This window comes from Phallusia mammillata, chromosome 8 (genome assembly GCF_965637545.1).
Source record: "Phallusia mammillata chromosome 8, kaPhaMamm4.hap1.1, whole genome shotgun sequence".
Classification (NCBI taxonomy): Eukaryota; Metazoa; Chordata; class Ascidiacea; order Phlebobranchia; family Ascidiidae; genus Phallusia; species Phallusia mammillata.
The window spans coordinates 6,121,177-6,139,825 of NC_137259.1; the positions used below are offsets into that span (position 1 = coordinate 6,121,177).

General features: G+C 37.0%; 2 protein-coding genes and 1 long non-coding RNA gene across 3 annotated transcripts; 1 reads left to right on the top strand and 2 right to left on the bottom strand.

Moving 5' to 3' along the window:
- Positions 1 to 433: 433 nt before the first annotated feature.
- Positions 434 to 2,903, top strand: LOC145204878 (uncharacterized). The gene is made up of 3 exons (XR_013853547.1): positions 434 to 533; positions 775 to 882; positions 2,529 to 2,903. It is a non-coding gene; the product is annotated as an uncharacterized LOC145204878 (long non-coding RNA).
- Positions 2,904 to 2,964: 61 nt separating this feature from the next.
- Positions 2,965 to 5,505, bottom strand: LOC145204682 (ankyrin repeat and protein kinase domain-containing protein 1-like). The gene is made up of 4 exons (XM_080077274.1): positions 5,488 to 5,505; positions 4,981 to 5,150; positions 3,951 to 4,692; positions 2,965 to 3,081 (listed from the first exon to the last, which is right to left on the bottom strand). Exons 1-4 carry the CDS (start codon positions 5,503 to 5,505, stop codon positions 2,965 to 2,967), a joined length of 1,047 nt encoding a protein of 348 aa, XP_079933400.1.
- A 3,180-nt stretch (positions 5,506 to 8,685) lies between these two features.
- LOC145204904 (choline/ethanolamine transporter flvcr2a-like) lies at positions 8,686 to 10,746 on the bottom strand. The gene has a single exon (XM_080077514.1). The coding sequence runs from the start codon at positions 10,713 to 10,715 to the stop codon at positions 9,333 to 9,335; it is 1,383 nt and encodes a 460-aa protein (XP_079933640.1). The 5' UTR covers positions 10,716 to 10,746; the 3' UTR covers positions 8,686 to 9,332.
- Between the last annotated feature and the right edge of the window lie 7,903 nt (positions 10,747 to 18,649).

Below are 18,649 nucleotides of genomic sequence, written 5' to 3' on the forward strand. Positions count from 1 at the left end.
TGCCTCAAACTCGTAAGGGCAGTATTATTATTTCAAAACAGCATTTGCTTTACCTGGCTTAGAAACTTTTTTAATAAGGAAGGGTTACTAGCATATATAATAGAACGACCAACAGTTTAGCGTGCTGACATTGTTTAGTTGGACTAAAACGTTTCTTGTCGTAAGCAAGTTGACAGTATTTGGCAGGGTTACAAAAGAACACGTAACAAACTTGTGAGAAATACGACAAAAATCTACAATTTATAAGGCGATTGTAACCGAACAGCTTTTAGCATCAAAAATCAATTTATTAACTTTTCGTTAGTTTATTTAAAATCTATATTTATTACCCAACATATTTAATTGCTGTATGATTAAATTAATTTTCTGGTTTTGCTGCCGTTAGTGATTTCTATGAATGCTACTGAAACGCGCGTTTCTGCGATCATGTCATGTGACTTGGACAAAGTGATTAAGTCCACCTAGAAAGCAAAACGGTGTTCAGAGTTTCTAAGCTACAAATCACCCTTAAAGACGGTGTTTCCTAGATTCAGGTAAGTTCCTAATGATCTTTTTTCAAAGTTTTGCAAAAAGTGATTGTTTGATAACCTGTAATGTAACTACACATAACATATAACTACAGTTCTTTTTGATGTTTAACTCAAGACTGCACAATTCAAGTTAATACAACCAGTGTTATTACGTAACAAGCTCTTATAATGGCGGACGAATATTTCTAGTACATTTTTGAAAGTGTTTCACTAAAGTGGTTTCATTATTGGATTTGCATTTCAGAAAAGTTGTTTTCGTACCTCGATCACAACAATTAAACTGCAGTTGAGATCAGTGACAATGAAAAAGGAATATTAAACAGCAGTTTTCCTGTTTTCAACAGTAACAAAGGTAAAAAAACATGGCATATTTGTTGTATTGTGTATTTTTACAACGTTGTTGTGGCAGACGGTTTGTTATTAGCCGACATCAGTGAATGGTATGTTTGCTGTAAACTAGCACTTGGATATGTTGCTTTCAAGACTACATTAGGCTGCTGGATTTTTTTTACCAAATAACGAAACATATGTTTATGTTAACTGTTTTTAATGTTTGCAACGAGATTAACGTCACATGCAGTTGTTTGAAATTGTGTCATTATCCAGGGCAGATTTTGTTCAAGGCGCGCGGTATCAAAACGGCGCTTGTGCTGATTTCTTGCCGAGCGCGTCGCGTTTTACTGCGTGCTGCAGGCATCAGATTGTCTTAACTTGACAAAGTGCATTTGGCAAAGGCAATTTTTCTGACGTCAGTTTATTGTCTTAATTATATCTTTGTCAAAAAGTATAAATCTTTGATGACTGTTGCGTTATCTGACGAAAAAAGGATGCAAATGGTTTAAAATTTTCGCGTTACCTTTATTAACGACTACAGTAGCAAAACGATAGTATCAATGCACATAACGGCACAGCGCAAAACCAAGCACAAAAATATTGATTGTAAAAATTTTACAAATCTACAAGACAAAACTCAACTTAATGTTTTAACAGTACGAAAATACAGAGCCCATGTGGGATGTATCAATTTCACGTAAACCGACATTTACATCGTGCTTTGTTGCACTAAAATTTTGTTTTAACGCACTTTTCCCCGTTCACTGCATTTCAATGTATTGTCACCGCAAACACCACTGACATCGGTAAGACCAAATAAATCATTCTCTGGGATATTATAATATTGTTCTGGGGTTTCGTTTTTAATCGTCTCACTTTGGAAAACAAACAAGTGTGGCGTTTATTTGAGCTTGATGTTGAGATAAAGTATTTTTTTCAGGTTTAAAGCAATCTGTGATTTTAGTAGAGTCGAACTCGTCGTAGGCCGTTTGTGCAGTGATGGGCAGTTTGACAAATTAAAAAGGTGTGCGAGCATCCACATTTTTGTGATAGTTATAATGTTAAACATCTCGCGATAAACAACACAAACTCGAAAGTGGTGGATGGCAAAAAATCATACCAGCGGTTTTTAAAATGCACCGAACAGAGTCGTTTCAATTTTAAATTTTTCCTATTGCCTTTAACTTTTCGTCGCAGTCTATCAAGCCTTGCTTGATAATCTCCGCATATTTTGTTTTTTGGAGGTGGTTGATATATTGGCTGCTTCTGAAGCAACTTTCAGCCAACTTATAGTTACGCCTAGCCTCTTGAGTTTGTAAAAGTTTGTCACAAACGGTTGCAAGACTTATAAGCAAAATTCCTTTGATCTCCTGGAGTTCGTTGTCCTGCCACTTATTTATCCGAACAAGGGCGAATGCTATGTTTTGTTGTCTTGAAGAATGATCTCCAATCAGTTCTTCACTTTTTCCAACGTAATTCAAACACCAAGCCTGCTGAGTTGAATAGAACTTTTCGGTCAACGTCGGTATGTTTGCTATTTTGTTGAGCATACTATGCATCACTGGGATTACGTACTCACGTACAACCTGTTTGATGTTGAGTTTGGAAACTAAATCAGATCGTTCGAGCCAAACCTTAATTGTTTCGTAAATTTTCTGCACACAGGTTTTGACACCCAATGCTGCATCGGCAGGACTCTGTTGTTTTATGTAGAAGTCTGAAGATATTTCAAACAGCAAAATTGCCTCGTCGTACTTAATACTGCGTATGTATTTCTCGGCCTGCGTTTTCAGCTCCTCTGCGTTAGTGTTCATTTGATTTGTAATTAATGTTAAAATGTATTGTTTTTTCTGTTTTGCTTCGCCATATTTCTTTTGCTTTACGAAATGAGCATAATTGTGAACAGCTTCATCGAAGTTTTCAGTTTCATCTAAAATAAAATTAAATTTGTAAATGGTGTCATAATGGATCTTAACGTAAAACCCATACATACAAGTACCGTGTACCGTGTTTACTAATAAAGTTACATGCTAGCTGGTATTTACAGCAATTTTTCTACAAATCACTTTTGACAAATCGTGCCTACCATTAGGAATTGCAGTCATAACACTTTCTTCAGCTGGCGGATGCCCAGCGCTGTCATCGGTCTGTGGGCGAGTTTCATTGGTCCGTTGTCTCTTTCTGGTTGCTGGTTGCGTTTCGTTGATTGGTTGATCGTCTGAGCAAGTAGTAAAAACGATACATTATTGGACTATGGCTATTGCAATCAAATATTGTTTTATTTCCGCCAATAGTTGTTTATTATGATGTCATGTTATGTGGTAATTTTCACGTAAGTTTAAAAGTACGTCCAGCTTGCGTTTAAGAATATATTCGAGTTTTGTCACACGTTTACGACAAAGAAAATTGCATATTCTAGAACAGGGGTCGGCAACCTTTTTTGCACTGCTGACCACTTTTGAAAGTAAAATTTTAACACGGACAGGCCTTCAAAAAATTACAAATGTTTATCAATAAAAACGCCTAAATTAGTTTATCATCCCCGGGATGCACGAGGAAGATGATTTAAAGCATTTTTCCTGAAAATTACACGACCCGGAAACGAACTCCTCCCGGACCGGCGGTTGTCGATCACTGTTTTAAAGTGTTTAACCTGAAAATTATACGGCCCGGTAGCAAACTCGACCACTGTTCTAGTAGACAACAGTGTTTACAATTGTTTAGAGCAGTGGTTCTCAAACTTTTTTATTGTCGGGGCCAAATGGTATTTTTTTAAGTGTGTTGGGAGCCGCAAAAAAACGAAACCTTGAGAAAATCACTAAAGGTTATGACTCTAAAAGCTAAAATAGCAATCTTTGATGGTTTTCTGAGGTCTGGTGCGAGCCGCAAAATAAGCAGTTGGGAGCCGCATGCGGCCCCGAAAACCGAGTTTGAGAACCACTGGTTTAGAGAATCTCACAACAAACTATTTGTAGTTTAATTACCTGTAAAATTTCTCGTTAAAGTTGAAAACAGCCGAAGAGAAACTAGTCGAGTTTCATTGGTCGGCGTTGGTGTACTTGATCGAATCTGCCTAGCATTTGTCACTTGCTGTTGAATTTCTAATGTGCTTTCCTTGTCGAGCAGTTCCTGAAGTTTGTCAGCGATTTCGTTGATTTTAGGACGTAGTGATGGATCTTGATCCCAGCATCGTTTCATCAGGCGTTCGAGCTTCTCGGCAATTTCTTTGTCGTGGTCGTTTAGAGTGGATTTTATTTCTTCCAGCACAATACAGTCGGGCCTGGCACCGTTAATGATTGCGTTGATAAGAGTTGTTTCACTTATGGCAGGGTACGGCACCTTACGAGTCAGAACCATATAGACCAGCAGTGCAAAACTGTAAATGTCATGTTCTTTTCGTGGTCTGGAGGTTATATTTTTCAGCTTTTCTGGTGCTGTATAGATCAGTGTGAATTGAATTTCCCTATTTCGTGCCGAAGACCCCACAGAGGTTAACCCAGTGGCTGCAGCCAGTTCAGCGCTACCGAAATCGCCAACCTTGACATGTAAATCCACTGTTAACATAATATTTTCTGGTTTTACGTCCCCGTGAACCAAGTTTTCTACGAGATTGTGAATAAGCGCAATGCCCTTTGCTATTTCGGTAACAATACGCAGGCGAAGAGCCCATTCGATTTGGACTATTGGCCGCATGAGAAATTGCCTGAGGTTTCCACCCTTGTAGCATTCCATGACAATTCCCATTGCACGAAACCATTTGACCCAGCCGTACATCTGAACAATGTTATCATGTTGAGCTTTTTGTAGGTTTCCAATTTCGGCCAGTATTCTACAGAACAGTACATAGTTTGTTGAAGTTTCGATAAAATTATTAAAGTGGTTTAAAACCAAGTTGGGCTGCATTTTTAGGCCTATCGGTGGCACAAATGAGACTCCAATTCTAAATTGTGCATTACATATGTAAATCTATAGACAGAAACACGAACCAATATATAAGTGTGATCTAATTAGATCATTTGTCTACAAGTAACATAAGTCTTGTCTATGCAACGCAAAACTTGTATGTGACACTATTTTTACGACAAAATTAGTTTGTCATTTGGATAGCTGAACCTACTTTTCTTCCATGACCAATTGGTCCATGGGTCCGCCCGTAATCGGAAAGACTTTGACAGCAACATTGTTTAGCTGTGAATGTTTTCCGACTACCACGTCTCCGAAACCTCCAGAACCGATCACACTAGTTGTTGGGTCGCATTTGAAATCGTCAACATTAAATTCACGCAACTACAAAAACACATAAAATTGTTACTTAAGTACCAAATCGAGCCACCTTACACATGTGTTGTTGCATTTCAGTTGGTTTATGCTTCGGGCACTGCTGTATCAACTATTTGTACTGAATTTTTCTATTTCACATTAATGTTACGTCAAGGACTATTAATAGTGTATAGAATATCTCTTTAAAAACACTTTGCTTATGTTATACTACCGGCTTAAAAGACAACTGCTCAAACAAGACTAGCGCTGCTAATGCTATCTGTTGAACCATTTACCCCCACATTTATTTTAGTCCCAAAACATTTTCAACAAACTAATCACCATTTAGTGCAAATTCACTTACGTTGCTGTTGCTTGCCATTTTAAAGTTTTTATTCAGACGTTTGGCAGAATTAACTTTACTTATTTCAGCATGCTGCTAGGTTGCGAACCAAAGAATGGAGCTACCGATATTATAGTCAAACATTAACATTCGCAATGTACCAGTACAGCGAAAGAGTCGGTTTACTTCCAGTAGTCTTTATTAACAAATATTGACATTGATCAAACCTAGTAGTGGCGTTGCGTTAAATACTCCAAAGTAGGCTAAACAGTGTATTTTCTTATGCTCCGTATAATATTTTTCTTGGGTAGTGATTATAACTTGAATATGCTAAGCAGTAATCTAGCGAGTTTATTATTTGAAAAAGTATCGTCAAACTTGAAACAGACTGCTACCATAGATAACTAAATTCACTAGATGCGCAACTGGGCGAAATCGTTCAGACGGGTCACGCTTGAATGAACCAGTACACATTAGCTTCTTTACAATGGAGGGCAATGGTTGAAGAGTGAAGATATTGGCAAAAAATCGCAATTTATTGCATTAAACGTAAAAGAACTTTGAAATTGAAGTGATAATAAACTTGCAGGTTACGTAAGTGTCATGTATCTCGTGTATTTTATTCGTTTTTAAAAGTTTATTGTGTGTTTTAAAACACACAATAAACTCTAACCGTTTTTGTTTGATTGGATTTGTATGTTAAATATACCATGGACAAGACTGAATTCTCGTATTTGTGATTTAGTTGTGTTTCTGTGTAATAGCTAGGTTAGCCACACCGTGCCAATGGCAAAAAATCTTTGTTTAAAATTTGCAATCCTAAATTTCAAAGCAACTCTGATATGAAGAAACATTACAGCAATTTACAAAAATGTGCGCTCTCATTGCGTGACCCAACTAAGGGAGATATAATACATGCATCATAAAGAAACGTAATATTAATTTCCTTTTAACCCACTTCTGTTGTCATATGTGAAGATCACTTTGAAAAAAGCGATCTGCTGATTAATTATTGGTTGCAGAAAAAAGTTAAAAATTGGTGCTTTGCCATCCAAAAAAATTCCCAAACAGCAGTGCAGGACAAAATTGGTAACATTGCCGATGAACATATAAATGTTTATTATACCTAAAATCATTTGTTGTGGCCTAGACAAGCAGAAAAGCACCATTTGACAGAAGGTTCTTTCAGAAGTTAAACACCACAGCATTGAAAGTGTTGAGAAAGCTTTTAAACAATTAGGTTCCTAGCTGTAAGTTAGTACACACTTCTTAAGTTAACAATTTATTTTTAACAGCAAGTTGAACAACATTTAGAAAAGTGGTCATTTTGTAGAAAAGGCAAATACCTCTTGGTAGAACAATATAAAAATAAAATTGTTAAAGCATACATAAGGTACAGTTATGTTTATTATGAATTAATTTGGGTTTCTGTATGTTATAATTTTTGTGGTAGACTTTGCATCCCAAGCAATGTTGGGGTTGAATGGGCTCCATTTTATGGATGGCGAGTTAAACCACTATCCTTGGGTATTCCTCCATTGAAGAAATCAACTTTAAATGCATTTTTTAAGTATAACACCTGCTTTTAAAACAAGATGGGCCAGTAATGTGTGCATAGTATGGCAAAAAATGGAACGCAACAGAGTGCAGCAAATGAAACCCATTGCAATAGTGAAGAAGAATTGGTAACAGTGGATGACCGAATTCATTAGGATATCTTGGTATGCAGATTCAAATGTTTCTCATTTAATTCTGGAACAGTGATGTGTCATTTCCCATCTGCAGGATTTGGTTAAGAGTCAAAAACACTCACTAATGAGTGGCAAGCTTCATTTTTTTTAAATGCATTGTAAAAATGCTTTAAAGGCCATTAATGGGAGACGGTACCACCCTGATGTAGTTCGTTGGGCAGTTGAGTTGTTTGCTAGAGCTTCAGCAGCATATACTCATCCCAGAACCAGTGGTGTTCTTATATTGCCATCACCACGTACTTTACAGTAGTACATGTATAAGTTGCAATTTTACACAAAATTGTTTGAACAGACATGTCATCACACAATCCTAATAAACAATGTATGGTAGATTGTTAAAAATATTGGCTCTGGTGCATGTGGTATCAACCAATTGGCAGTTAATGCTCTGTGGATGAAATGAAAAGTTAGTTAACAGCAGCAATTTATGCACTTTTTCATGTTTTTGTAATTTATTATTTTCATTTTAAAGAAAAGTTGGTACTCTAGGAAGGCCACTTAGTTGGATTTATTGACTACGCGGCCAGAAATGCAGACACCATAGTGGCAACTGGCAACCCATATGTTATGTAGCAAGGTGGCATACATAATGCAAATTGTCCAATTCAGCGAATTCGAACTCCAAACTTGTTACATAAATGAAGTTAATTGCCATTTTTCATGATATTTTTAAGAAAATTCTAAAAACTAAAACATTTTTATCAAACTAAACGTTGCAGCTCAAAAAACTATCGACAAGACGACAAAATATGTGTATGTTCTTACCAATGCACACGAAATGTGTACTTGTTCATTCAAGCGTGCAACGTCTGAATCAATGCAAAACTAATATATTCGCGTTCGTGGTAATTAAATTAGATTTGTTAAAATAAAAATGTTTAAAAAATACTTCAACAAAACATAACTACACATTAAAAGTTACATCTTGTTCTATGTAGTAATTCACCCGAGAGAATTTTTTTCATATTTGCTCCGCAGACGAGTTGCGCATCTAGTGAATTAAGTTATCTATGCTGCTACTACAAACCATCACTTTGGCGCCAGTTTGAATTCTATTTGTTGTCATTGTCTATGTCTCTCTTTTTTGGTTTACTTGACTAGTAGCCTATCGTGTTTTATTCTGTCTATCCACTCAACTGGTATACACCTCTTTGATAAACTTGAAAAGTTATGCTACGTTTAACCATTTTGTCGTTTACTTTTTCTCCAAACACTTGTTCACACGTAAATATCAGACTTAAGGAATGACGTGCACACTGCGCAAAACTTAATAAAATTTAAACTGTTCAGATAGACATATTTAAAGACATGCATCAGACACTTCAACTGAATGTATTACCAGTATAGCTGTGATATTTTGATTGAATTGAATTTGGTATTTCGTTTTGATTGAAACACAAATGGCTTAATTGGAAGGAATGGTGTTCACCAAAATCATATGCAAAGCAGTTTCCAGTTGTTGAGTTGAGTTGAGTTTATTTCGCTTGGTGAAAGAACACATAGCGACACAATTGCACTGAACAATCGCCAAGCTGGAAATAGCTGCACAACGTTAAGACATTATTGGGCGCAAGAAAGTGGTTGGCACAATTAGTGGTTCATGATTAAACGCGCAAACGTTACGGCGTATCCTCTATCTCATGCCAACACTGCTTTGCTTGGTGGTTTGCTTTTAGTCAGGGCTTCTGTAGATCACTTCCCAGAAACTTTGAACATGTGTAGAACAATCACAAGAAGCTTGTGTTTTTGTGAGAAAACAGCTCTGCTTTTACTTGACTGACAGGTTATGCTGACGTGGCAGCTGTTTTAAAATAACAACCACGATTAAAAGTTGTTATTGTAAAAAAAAATAGAAAATTGATGCTTCAAGTTCCAAATAAATTGTTGGTGCCTTTTCTCGTCACAATTAGCAAATCCAATTTTGTAAATAATCGAAATATATTTTGTTTTATTTGGCTATCCATGCACACAAGAATCTAACAAATACATGGCCAATTTTGCGTTTTACCAGCTTGTCATAGAAAGTCGTATCATGCTCGGCACTTGTTAATTTGGTGTTGGTCACTTTTGAGTCACTTAAATGCAAAAAAGTATGCTGGCATTGCAGATGTTGTCTTATGTCGAAATTCCTGCTTCTTGGCGATAAAATGGCAGTTTCTTAAAAAGTAATAAAATTGTCGAAATCATCAATACTACTAGTGGAACTGCAAGGGCTGATGCAGGACCGACTTTGTTTAACAACATTCTTCCAGCAATACTCTGAATCAACCACATTGCCCCCATTCCTACCATAGCCACGACATAAACTTCGGCTATATGGGTTGGATATGTTACTTCCACCATAAGCTCGATAACGCTAACCATTGCCACTCCTGTAAATAATCCCAACATAATTTCGCTGACATAAACCAATGCTAAAGATAAAATTGTTATCCCGACTATTCCCAAAGCACAAGAAAGACTTGCAAGTCCAATAGCCGCGGTAACAACAGCTTTGTAACGTTGTGTTTTGCTTAGCAAAGGTCCAGCTAAGAAGGTTCCAACAATCGTCATTAGCCACAGACCCATGATCATGAATCCCCCGTCGATGTTTGTGTCTTTGTGTTCACCGAAGTTGGCTGCTAGTATGGATGAAAGTAGAGTGGTCGCGTACCTGTTAATGGGAACAGTTATTTGTGCTACTAAAACTGTCAAAAAATGCGGATTTTTTAGAAGTTTGACTTGCACCTTCCTAAAATCTGTTGAAGCTTCTTTGAAATTAGGGATTTTGATATTTTCCGTTGACTGCCATATTTTGGCTTGAGCAAGGCTTTGAGGGTACTTTGGACGTTCTTTTAGGAAAACAGCGAACAGTACCAGAAGCAACCATGTGATTATGGCAAACGATGCGAATACGGCTGACAAACGCTTTTGCACAGTTGATGGACTATCAGTAATCGAAACCAGATGTGGAGAGATAATCGCTCCTGCTGCATGACCAAGCTCTGATCCAATTAACATTAGTCCATTCACGAAGGCTATTTCGTCGCTTGGAAACCAAAAAGCAGCTACTGCGGTTCTAATTGGTATGGTCAGCGAACTGGAAACACCGCACATGCTTTGTCCGAAAATGCCAACAAGGTAACAGTTTCGAAAGACAAGTGCCACGCAGGTCAAAGATAAACCTACGGCAATTAATGCGACCATCGTCAGTACAGCTATCTTCAAACCAGATCTTTTAAAAGCCAGTAAAAGTGGAACGCTAGCAACGAATAAAGTCACACCGTAAACGTTTGAAAACCAGTCAATTTGCCATGGCATGACGTTGAAATATTTGGCCATGACATTGTTGATTGTTACAAATGCTGCTTGATTAAAACTTCGCAAAAATGAAACTGCAGAAATGACTGCAACTATAAGCCACCTCTTCGGCGTTGGTTGAATTATGTCCTTATCTTCTGTTTCTCTGTTTATTGTTCGTTGATCGACTAGAACCGTATTCTCATTAATTCCATCCATTCTGTTTTTGCCTAAGCATCTCTTTACTTCATATCCATCTACACATATATCAATAATTATTCCACCATTATTTTATTATTTTGGAAAATTTCAACACATAAACAGCAGCTGTTAATTGCTAGAATGAATAGGCCTATATCATACAACTACATTGAATTAAATTTTTAACAGTTGATATTAACGTATTCGTAGACACCCATCTAGCTATTTCAGCTAGTAGTGTGGAGTTTAGCCCAACAGCCGTTTCTAAACCCCCTATAAAAACCTGGTTACCTGATGTCCACAAAGGAGTTGGTTTTCGCCGATAAACTATGAAACTGTGTCCTAACTCCTGTTGTGCAGTGAAACTGTTTACAACTAATCGTTTATCGTATCCCAACACTGCTTTACTTGGTGTTTACATATGTCGACTTTTGATGTCATTGTCTGTAGTCCGGGCTGTTGTAGATCATTTCCTAGAAAACTTTTAACTTGCTGACAAACGTTAGTAAAACAATGATAAAAAACTTGTGCTGTACGAAAACCATAATGGAAAATTATGGTTTTAAAGGGTATTACCGACAAATTCTCATTTAAAAACAAATTCTTTAAGATTCATGGTGGTTACAATCAGAATCAATTTTTGTACCTTTATTTGAAAATATATTTTCATTTTGAAAACGAAGACAATCGGCTATTTTCGACTGTGTGATCAGAATATCAATAGCTCCAGCTATGCGTTTTATCAACTTACAGTGTAAGATTGGACCAAACCATTTTGGTACATACTTCATGTTGTTATGACACCATTGTTCGCAGATATTGTCCTATTGTGAAATTTCTGTTTTCTGTTGAGGGCTGCTGTAGGTCCGACTTTGTCCAACAACATTCTTCCAGCAAAACTTTGAACAAACCACATTGCCCCCATTTCTACCGTGGCTACGACATAAACTTCAACTATGTAGAGTTGTAGACTGTGCTCACCGAAGCTTGCATTCAATATTGATAAAGGTAGAGTAGTGGCGCACGGTTAAGGGACACAGCAGTTATTTGTGGCAATAAAACTGTCAGAAAATGTGGATTTCGGTATCTTCATCATTTCTATCCATTTAGAAGTGTTTGCAAACTCATTTCTTTCTTTTTACCAAAGAGTTATTTTAGAGTCCTAAGCTTGTAAGTGCAAACAGCTGTTTGTCTAAGAAATATATCTGCTTGTTAGTATTATATTGTAAAAAGTATTTTTCTTTAAACAGCTTTAAAGTGTTAAGGTGTACTGATATGCAAACAAAAAACACCGTCTTAGTAAAAAATATAAACTGTTACCAATTTTCCACTAATTTGCAACAAATTACTAAAAACGTTTCTCATTTGAAATGTTAAAATAAGCTTTTACCTGACATCTTTACACTTGCTGAGCTAGATGTCGTAGACTTTACCGTTATATTGCTTGGTTCCAAACGGCAACATTACATTGGCGCCAGTAGGAAATTTTCTTTAAGTGGCGAAAACTTTTAAAGTGATACTTCAGTTACTTCACAAAACGATTGTGTCAGTGCAACTTATCTTTTATTGCTTGCTGTAAATGCTTTGAATGGTGGTTACAAGAAAACCTGTGACTCTATTGTTGCTATTCAGGCTTCCGATAGAACACTTTCAAAAAATGCTTTAGCAGCGCTAAAAATTCTGGCAAGACAATTGTAAAAGCTTTTGTTTTTGTGAAAAAATATTTTTTTTGTATTATGCTGCTGAAACATAACTTTTAAGCAGATACATTTGAGGACTTGAATGTTGTTTCACATTCCGAATTGATAGTAGTGAACGACTCTAACTTTTTACTCTACCACCCATTGACTACAAACCGCCGGTCCGCGAGGAGTTTGTTACCGGGCCGTATAATTTTTTAGGTTAAATGCTACAAAACATTTGCCCATGTATCCCGGGGATGATTAACAAATTTGAGAGTTTTTATTGCTAAATATTTGTAGTTTTTTTTTTGAAGACCGGTCCGCGATAGAATGTTAGTTTCAAAAACGGTCCGCAGTGCAAACCCCTGATCAACTGTGTTGTCTAAGTTTGTACCGCTCAACTAGTTTAACTATGCGCCTAGAGGTGGACGATACCGTTTAAGCACGTTTATTTTTACTTTTGAAGGCACCGAATATCGACGGTATGGGGGGAGTTTGGTAAGTTACACGCGTTATTTTCAAAAGCGGTCAAATACATGTTTTGTTGCTTGCTGCAGGCAGCAAGTGTGACTACTGTTGTTTGCAAAGTGCATTTAAAGGATTTGTAGGGCATGGACCTTGTATAGCGGCAAAACGCGCAACGTATGTTTAGTTCAAGGGACTTAGTAAGCCTTCTGAAATTCAATGCCTGCGAAAATTCTTTCCTTGCTGCATCATTTTTTAAAGTTTCGTGAAAAACATTTCCTTGACCAAGTGTAGACATCCTTTGAGTTGGTTAAGGCTGCTTCTGCTAAAATCAGCTATCAGTTGAAATGCCGAGTTAAGGGTTTGTCTTCTCGAAGAAAGATCTCCGATTAGTCCTTAATTTTTTTCAATATAATGCAGACACCATACTTTCTGCGAAGATTGAATGAGTATGTTTAATGGACGCAGTTTTGCAATTTCGTTCACCATCTTTTACATCACTGAGATTACATGGTCTTGAATTATTTGTTTGATCAGGAGCTTTGAAAATAAATCAGAATTTTCCAGCCAAACCTTAATTGTTTCATAAATTTTCTCTACACAAATCTTAACGCCCAATGCTGCTCGGTTGGACTTCGTTTATGTAAAAATCTGAGGATATTTCAAAACGTAAAATCGCTTGATGTTAAATTTGTATTTCTCGGTCTGTGTTTTTAACTCCTAAGTTTTTTGACAGTACAAAAATAAATAACCCACTGGGATGTGGCAATTTAAAATAAATCGATATGCTTCTTTGGTACACTAAATTTGTTTCAACACACTTTTCCCTGTTCTCTGCATTTCAATGTATTGTAAACACAAACATCACTGACAGCGGCAAGACCAAATATGTCATCCTCAGGGATATTATGACATCGTTCTGTTTTTTTTTTATCTGACTTTGGAAAAATACCAAGTGTGGCGGTTTATTTGGGCTTGGTGTTGACATAAAGTTTTTTTTTGGTTTGTTGTTTTAATTTTTGTGGTATTCCACAATTCTAGTAGAGTTGACACTGTCAAGGAAGTGCCCTCAAGATTTCGTTGCAGTCTAATATACCTTGGTTGCTAATCCTCGTATAATTATCTTTTTGGACGTTGCTCATGTCACAGCTGCGTTCAAAGCAACTTTTAGCTAGATGAAAGTTTTTTCTTGCCTCTTGAGTTTGGAATTTTTTCACACAAACGATGGCAAGACTTAAATACAAGAATCCATGAATCTGGTGGAGGTCGTAGCCTTTCCAAACTTCTATCCGACTAAGAGCCAACTCTATAGTTTGTTTTCTTGAAGAATGATCTCCAATCAGTTGTTCACTTTTTTCGACATAGTGCAAACCCCAAGCCTGCTGGTTAACACGAAACTTTTCGGTCGTCCGTAGGTGTGCTATTTCGCCAAGCATGCTATGCATCACTGGGATCACGTGCTCACGCACAACCTGTTTGATGTTGAGTTTGGAAACTAAATCAGATCTTTCGAGCCAAACCTTATTCGTTTCGAAAATTTGCTGGACACAGCTTTTGACGCCCAATGCTGGATTGACGGGAGTCTCCTGTTTTATGTAGAAATCTGTGGATATTTCAAAAAGTAAAATCGCTTGATAGTACATTGTCTTAACTTTGTATTTCTCGGCCTGTGTTTTCAACTCCTCTGCGTTGGTGTTTAGTTTTGTAAGTATAGCCAAAATGTTTTGTTTTTCCTGTTTTGCCTCGTCGTAGTTTGCCTGCTTTACCAAATCAACATAGTTTTGAACAGCCCGATTCAAGTTTTTAGGGTCATCTATAGAAAACACGTACATTCATAAAATAAATGAAAACCGTGTACTTTGTCGCACAAACTTATAAAAGTAGATAAACGCGTTAATTTTAAAATTCAACGTGAAGGATTTGGTTGTAACATATGTGCGCATCAATAACTTTTAAGCATAAACTTTCCTACCATTTGGAATTGCTGTTCTCCTAAAGCTGGTATCTTTCTGTGGCAATTCTGGCGCAGTTCTGTCTCTGGTTTGTAAATGAGTTTCTTCGGGCGGCTGCACATCCGTTGCTGCTGGTTGTGTTTCGGTGATGGGTTGTCCGTCTAAGCACGTATTTGTAAACACATTTAAAAAAAATGTTTTAAAATATACGACCATTCAAAATGAAGTTGTTGTTCCGATTTTATGAATTGTTCATTTTAATTGACGGGTTATTTTTAAATATGCAGTTATTCGGTGATGTTTTATTTTGTAATTTTACAGTTAGTCGTCCACACTTTTGCTACCAATAACTTAAGTGTTGACGTTATTTTACAGTGTGTCATTTTTTTATCCAAAATAAATTCTGGAATCAGGGGCCACATAATTGGTTCATGTAAAATTTCAGCTCTTCCCTGAAGGTTATAATATTTTTTTACTTTAAATACCTGTAAAATTTCTAAATAAAGTTGAAAACTGGCGAAGAGAAACCATTTGACTCTGATTGATTGACGTTGGTGTACTTGATTGCATCTGCCTGATAGCATTTGTCACTTGCTGTTGTATTTCTAATGTGTTTTCCTTGTTGAGCAGTTCCTGCAGTTCGTCAACGATTTCGTTGATTTTAGGACGTCGTGATGGATCTTGATCCCAGCAACTTGTCATCAGGCGTTCGAGCTTCTCGGCAATTTCTTTGTCGTGGTCGTTTAAAGTGGATTTTATATCTTCCAGCACATCACAGTCGGGCCTAGCACCGTTAATGATTGCGTTAATTAGAGTTATTTCACTTATGGCAGGGTATGGGATGTTGCGAGTCAGAACCATGTAAACCAGCAGTGCAAAACTGTAAACGTCATGTTCTTTTCGTGGTCTGGAGGTTATATTTTTCAGCTTTTCTGGTGCTGTATATATCAGTGTAAATTGGATCTCCCTATTTCGTGCCGAAGACCCAACAAAGGTTAACCCAGTGGCTGCAGCCAGTTCGGCGCTACCGAAATCGCCAACCTTGACATGTAAATCTCCTGTTAACATAATATTTTCTGGTTTTAAATCCCCGTGAACCAAATTTTCTTCGAGATTGTGAATAAACGCAATTCCCTTGTTTTGCTATTTCGGCAACAATACGTAGACGAAGAGCCCATTCGATTTGGACTACCCAGCCCAGCCGTACATCTGAACAATTTACCCAGCCGTACATCTGAACAATGTTATCATGGTGAGCCTTTTGCAAGTTTCCGATCTCAGCCAGTATTCTACAAAACAATACAACAGTTTGTTAAAATTTAATTATGAAAAGTGATTGAAACCCAGTTGCGCTGCATTTTTAAGTTTTTCGGTGGTACAATGCCACGTAAAATTTGTAAAAAACACTATTTTAACAATAAACTGAGTGGTGCTTGAGTTTGTTTGTCAGTCGGATAACTTGAACCTACTTTTCTTCCATGACCAATTGGTCCATGGGTCCGCCCGTAATCGGAAAGACTTTGACAGCAACATTGTTTAGCTGTGAATGTTTTCCGACTACCACATCTCCGAAACCCCCAGAACCGATTACACCAGTTTTTGGGTCGCATTTGAAATCGTCAGCTTCAAATTCACGCAACTAACAAAAAAACAAACAAATAAACTTATTACTTAGTACCAAACCGAGCCACCCTACACATGTTTTGTCGCATTTCAGTGCGTTTCTACTTCTACATATAACTTAGGTACTGCGGTACAATATATTTTTACTGCTTTTAACATTGCGTTTAAAAGAGTCATATTTTGCATAAAAATGTTCAAACAAGACTAGGGCTGTTAATGCTATCAGTTTACCCATTTACCTCAGCACGTATATTTGTCCCCAAATACTATATTTACTTACAAATTACTTTTCAATGCAAATTTATACTTACGTTGCTGTTGCTTGCCATTTGAAAGTTTTTCTTTAGACGTTTGACGGAATTAACTTGACTTGGTGCTAAGCTGCGAACCGGCGAATGGAGCTGCCACGTCGAAGTAATTAAACATTAACAATCACAACGCACAGTATAGCGTAACTGTCGGCCAAATTTTAAGCAGTCGTTATAAACCAATATTGACATACACCAAACCAGATTAATCGGGTTGCGGTTCTTTTGTCCAAACACACTCGCACTACAATGTGTTTTAGTGATCGTAAGGTAAATATGTTGAGTTTATGATTTGAAATATGATTGCGAAACCTGAAAGAGACTGCAACTATGTAAACCACCATTTCGGCGTTTCTTTTTTGTCCCTTCTTCTGTTCATGAACTAAAACCGTATTTTCATCATTTCTATCCATGGAGTGGTTGTAAACTCGTTCGCTTCTTTTTACTAACGAGTTTTTTTAGAGTTGTAAGCTTGTCAGTACATAGAGCTGCTTGTCTGAGCAATATGTGCTTGTTAGTATGATAATCAGTAAAGTTTTTTTTAACAGCTGTTTTAAGGTGTAGTGATATGCAAACGCATAACACCATCTTAATATTTAAATAAAACTGTTACCAATTTCTCCCTAATTTTCAACAAGTTACTAGTAATTATGGGTCCCCTTCCCTGAAGGGGACACATATTGATTTTACTCGAATTGTTTTGTTTTTTTCTTTTTTTTTCTTCCTTTTTTTTCTTCCCAAAGTTTGTCCGACTCGTTTTTCCATCAAATGTTTGATGGATTTGGCTGAAATTTACACAGATGGTAGATATAGTTATGTAGATGTGCATCCCACTTTGTTTTTGTTGATAACCCCAGTATTTACCCCGCTAGCCCCCTAAAATGGGTATTTTTCCCCAAAAGTTTGTCCGATTCGTTTTTCCATCAAATGTTTGATGGATTTAGCTGAAATTTACACAGATGGTAGATATAGTTATGTAGATGTGCATCCCACTTTGTTTTTGTCCAAATAACCCCAGTTACCCCGCTAGCCCCCTAAAATGGGTGAGTTTTTAAACAGTGTCAGAATTGGCTGAAATTTGGATTTCTTGTATAGTATGCCATTTATAGGTGTCGATTGTTGTGTTCAACCCTGTAGTCCTAACATTTACCCCACAAGCCCCTAAAGTGTAAAACGTATTTGTATGTTACTGGGCACCACAAACGAAAGATTTCTTTGGAGCAATAGTGTTACAAGGGCAACCAGTTGTATGTTGCTCGTTGGTGGGTTGCTTGGTGGTCGTTTTTGCGCCATGGCAGTTAGTGGCTTGTTGACAGCCCTATGACGTCAGAAACAGTAACGGTTGTTGCTCAAAACACCTCTAGTGGTCGAAATTTTAAACATTGGCAGATTGGGCAGAAATTTTGCAGTACTATTGATTGAGTCATTGTGGTTTTTATATATTTTTTTGTTTGTGTGTCGAACCCAATTAGTTGCCCTACTAGCCCCCTAAAATGGGTCAGTTTTTTAAAACGTTAAATAGGACATACTTCAAACAATATCTGGGTTGAATCTAATTTTATAGTTTGTATTCTACATAGTATTATTATTTAAGCCCAGTGCCGATCACTGTGTTTTACCTTACAACACCCGACTTTCTCATGGTTATCTCTTGAATTGCATTATTTTCAACTTTGCATGTGTGGGGACCCATGAGTTTTTGCCTGCAGAAACGACTAAAGTTATAAAAGACGATGGCTAATATGGGACCCAATACAAAATAAGCATAGGAAATATATTAATGTTTTAAAATAGGTTATAGTGTATATGCAAGGGCAATATGTGCTAAGCCACCCTTCTAGTTTTGATTTGAAATGGTAGCATCAGCTTTTAGCTCACATCTTTGCCCTTGCTAAGCTCGATGTTACAGACGTTTGTATGTT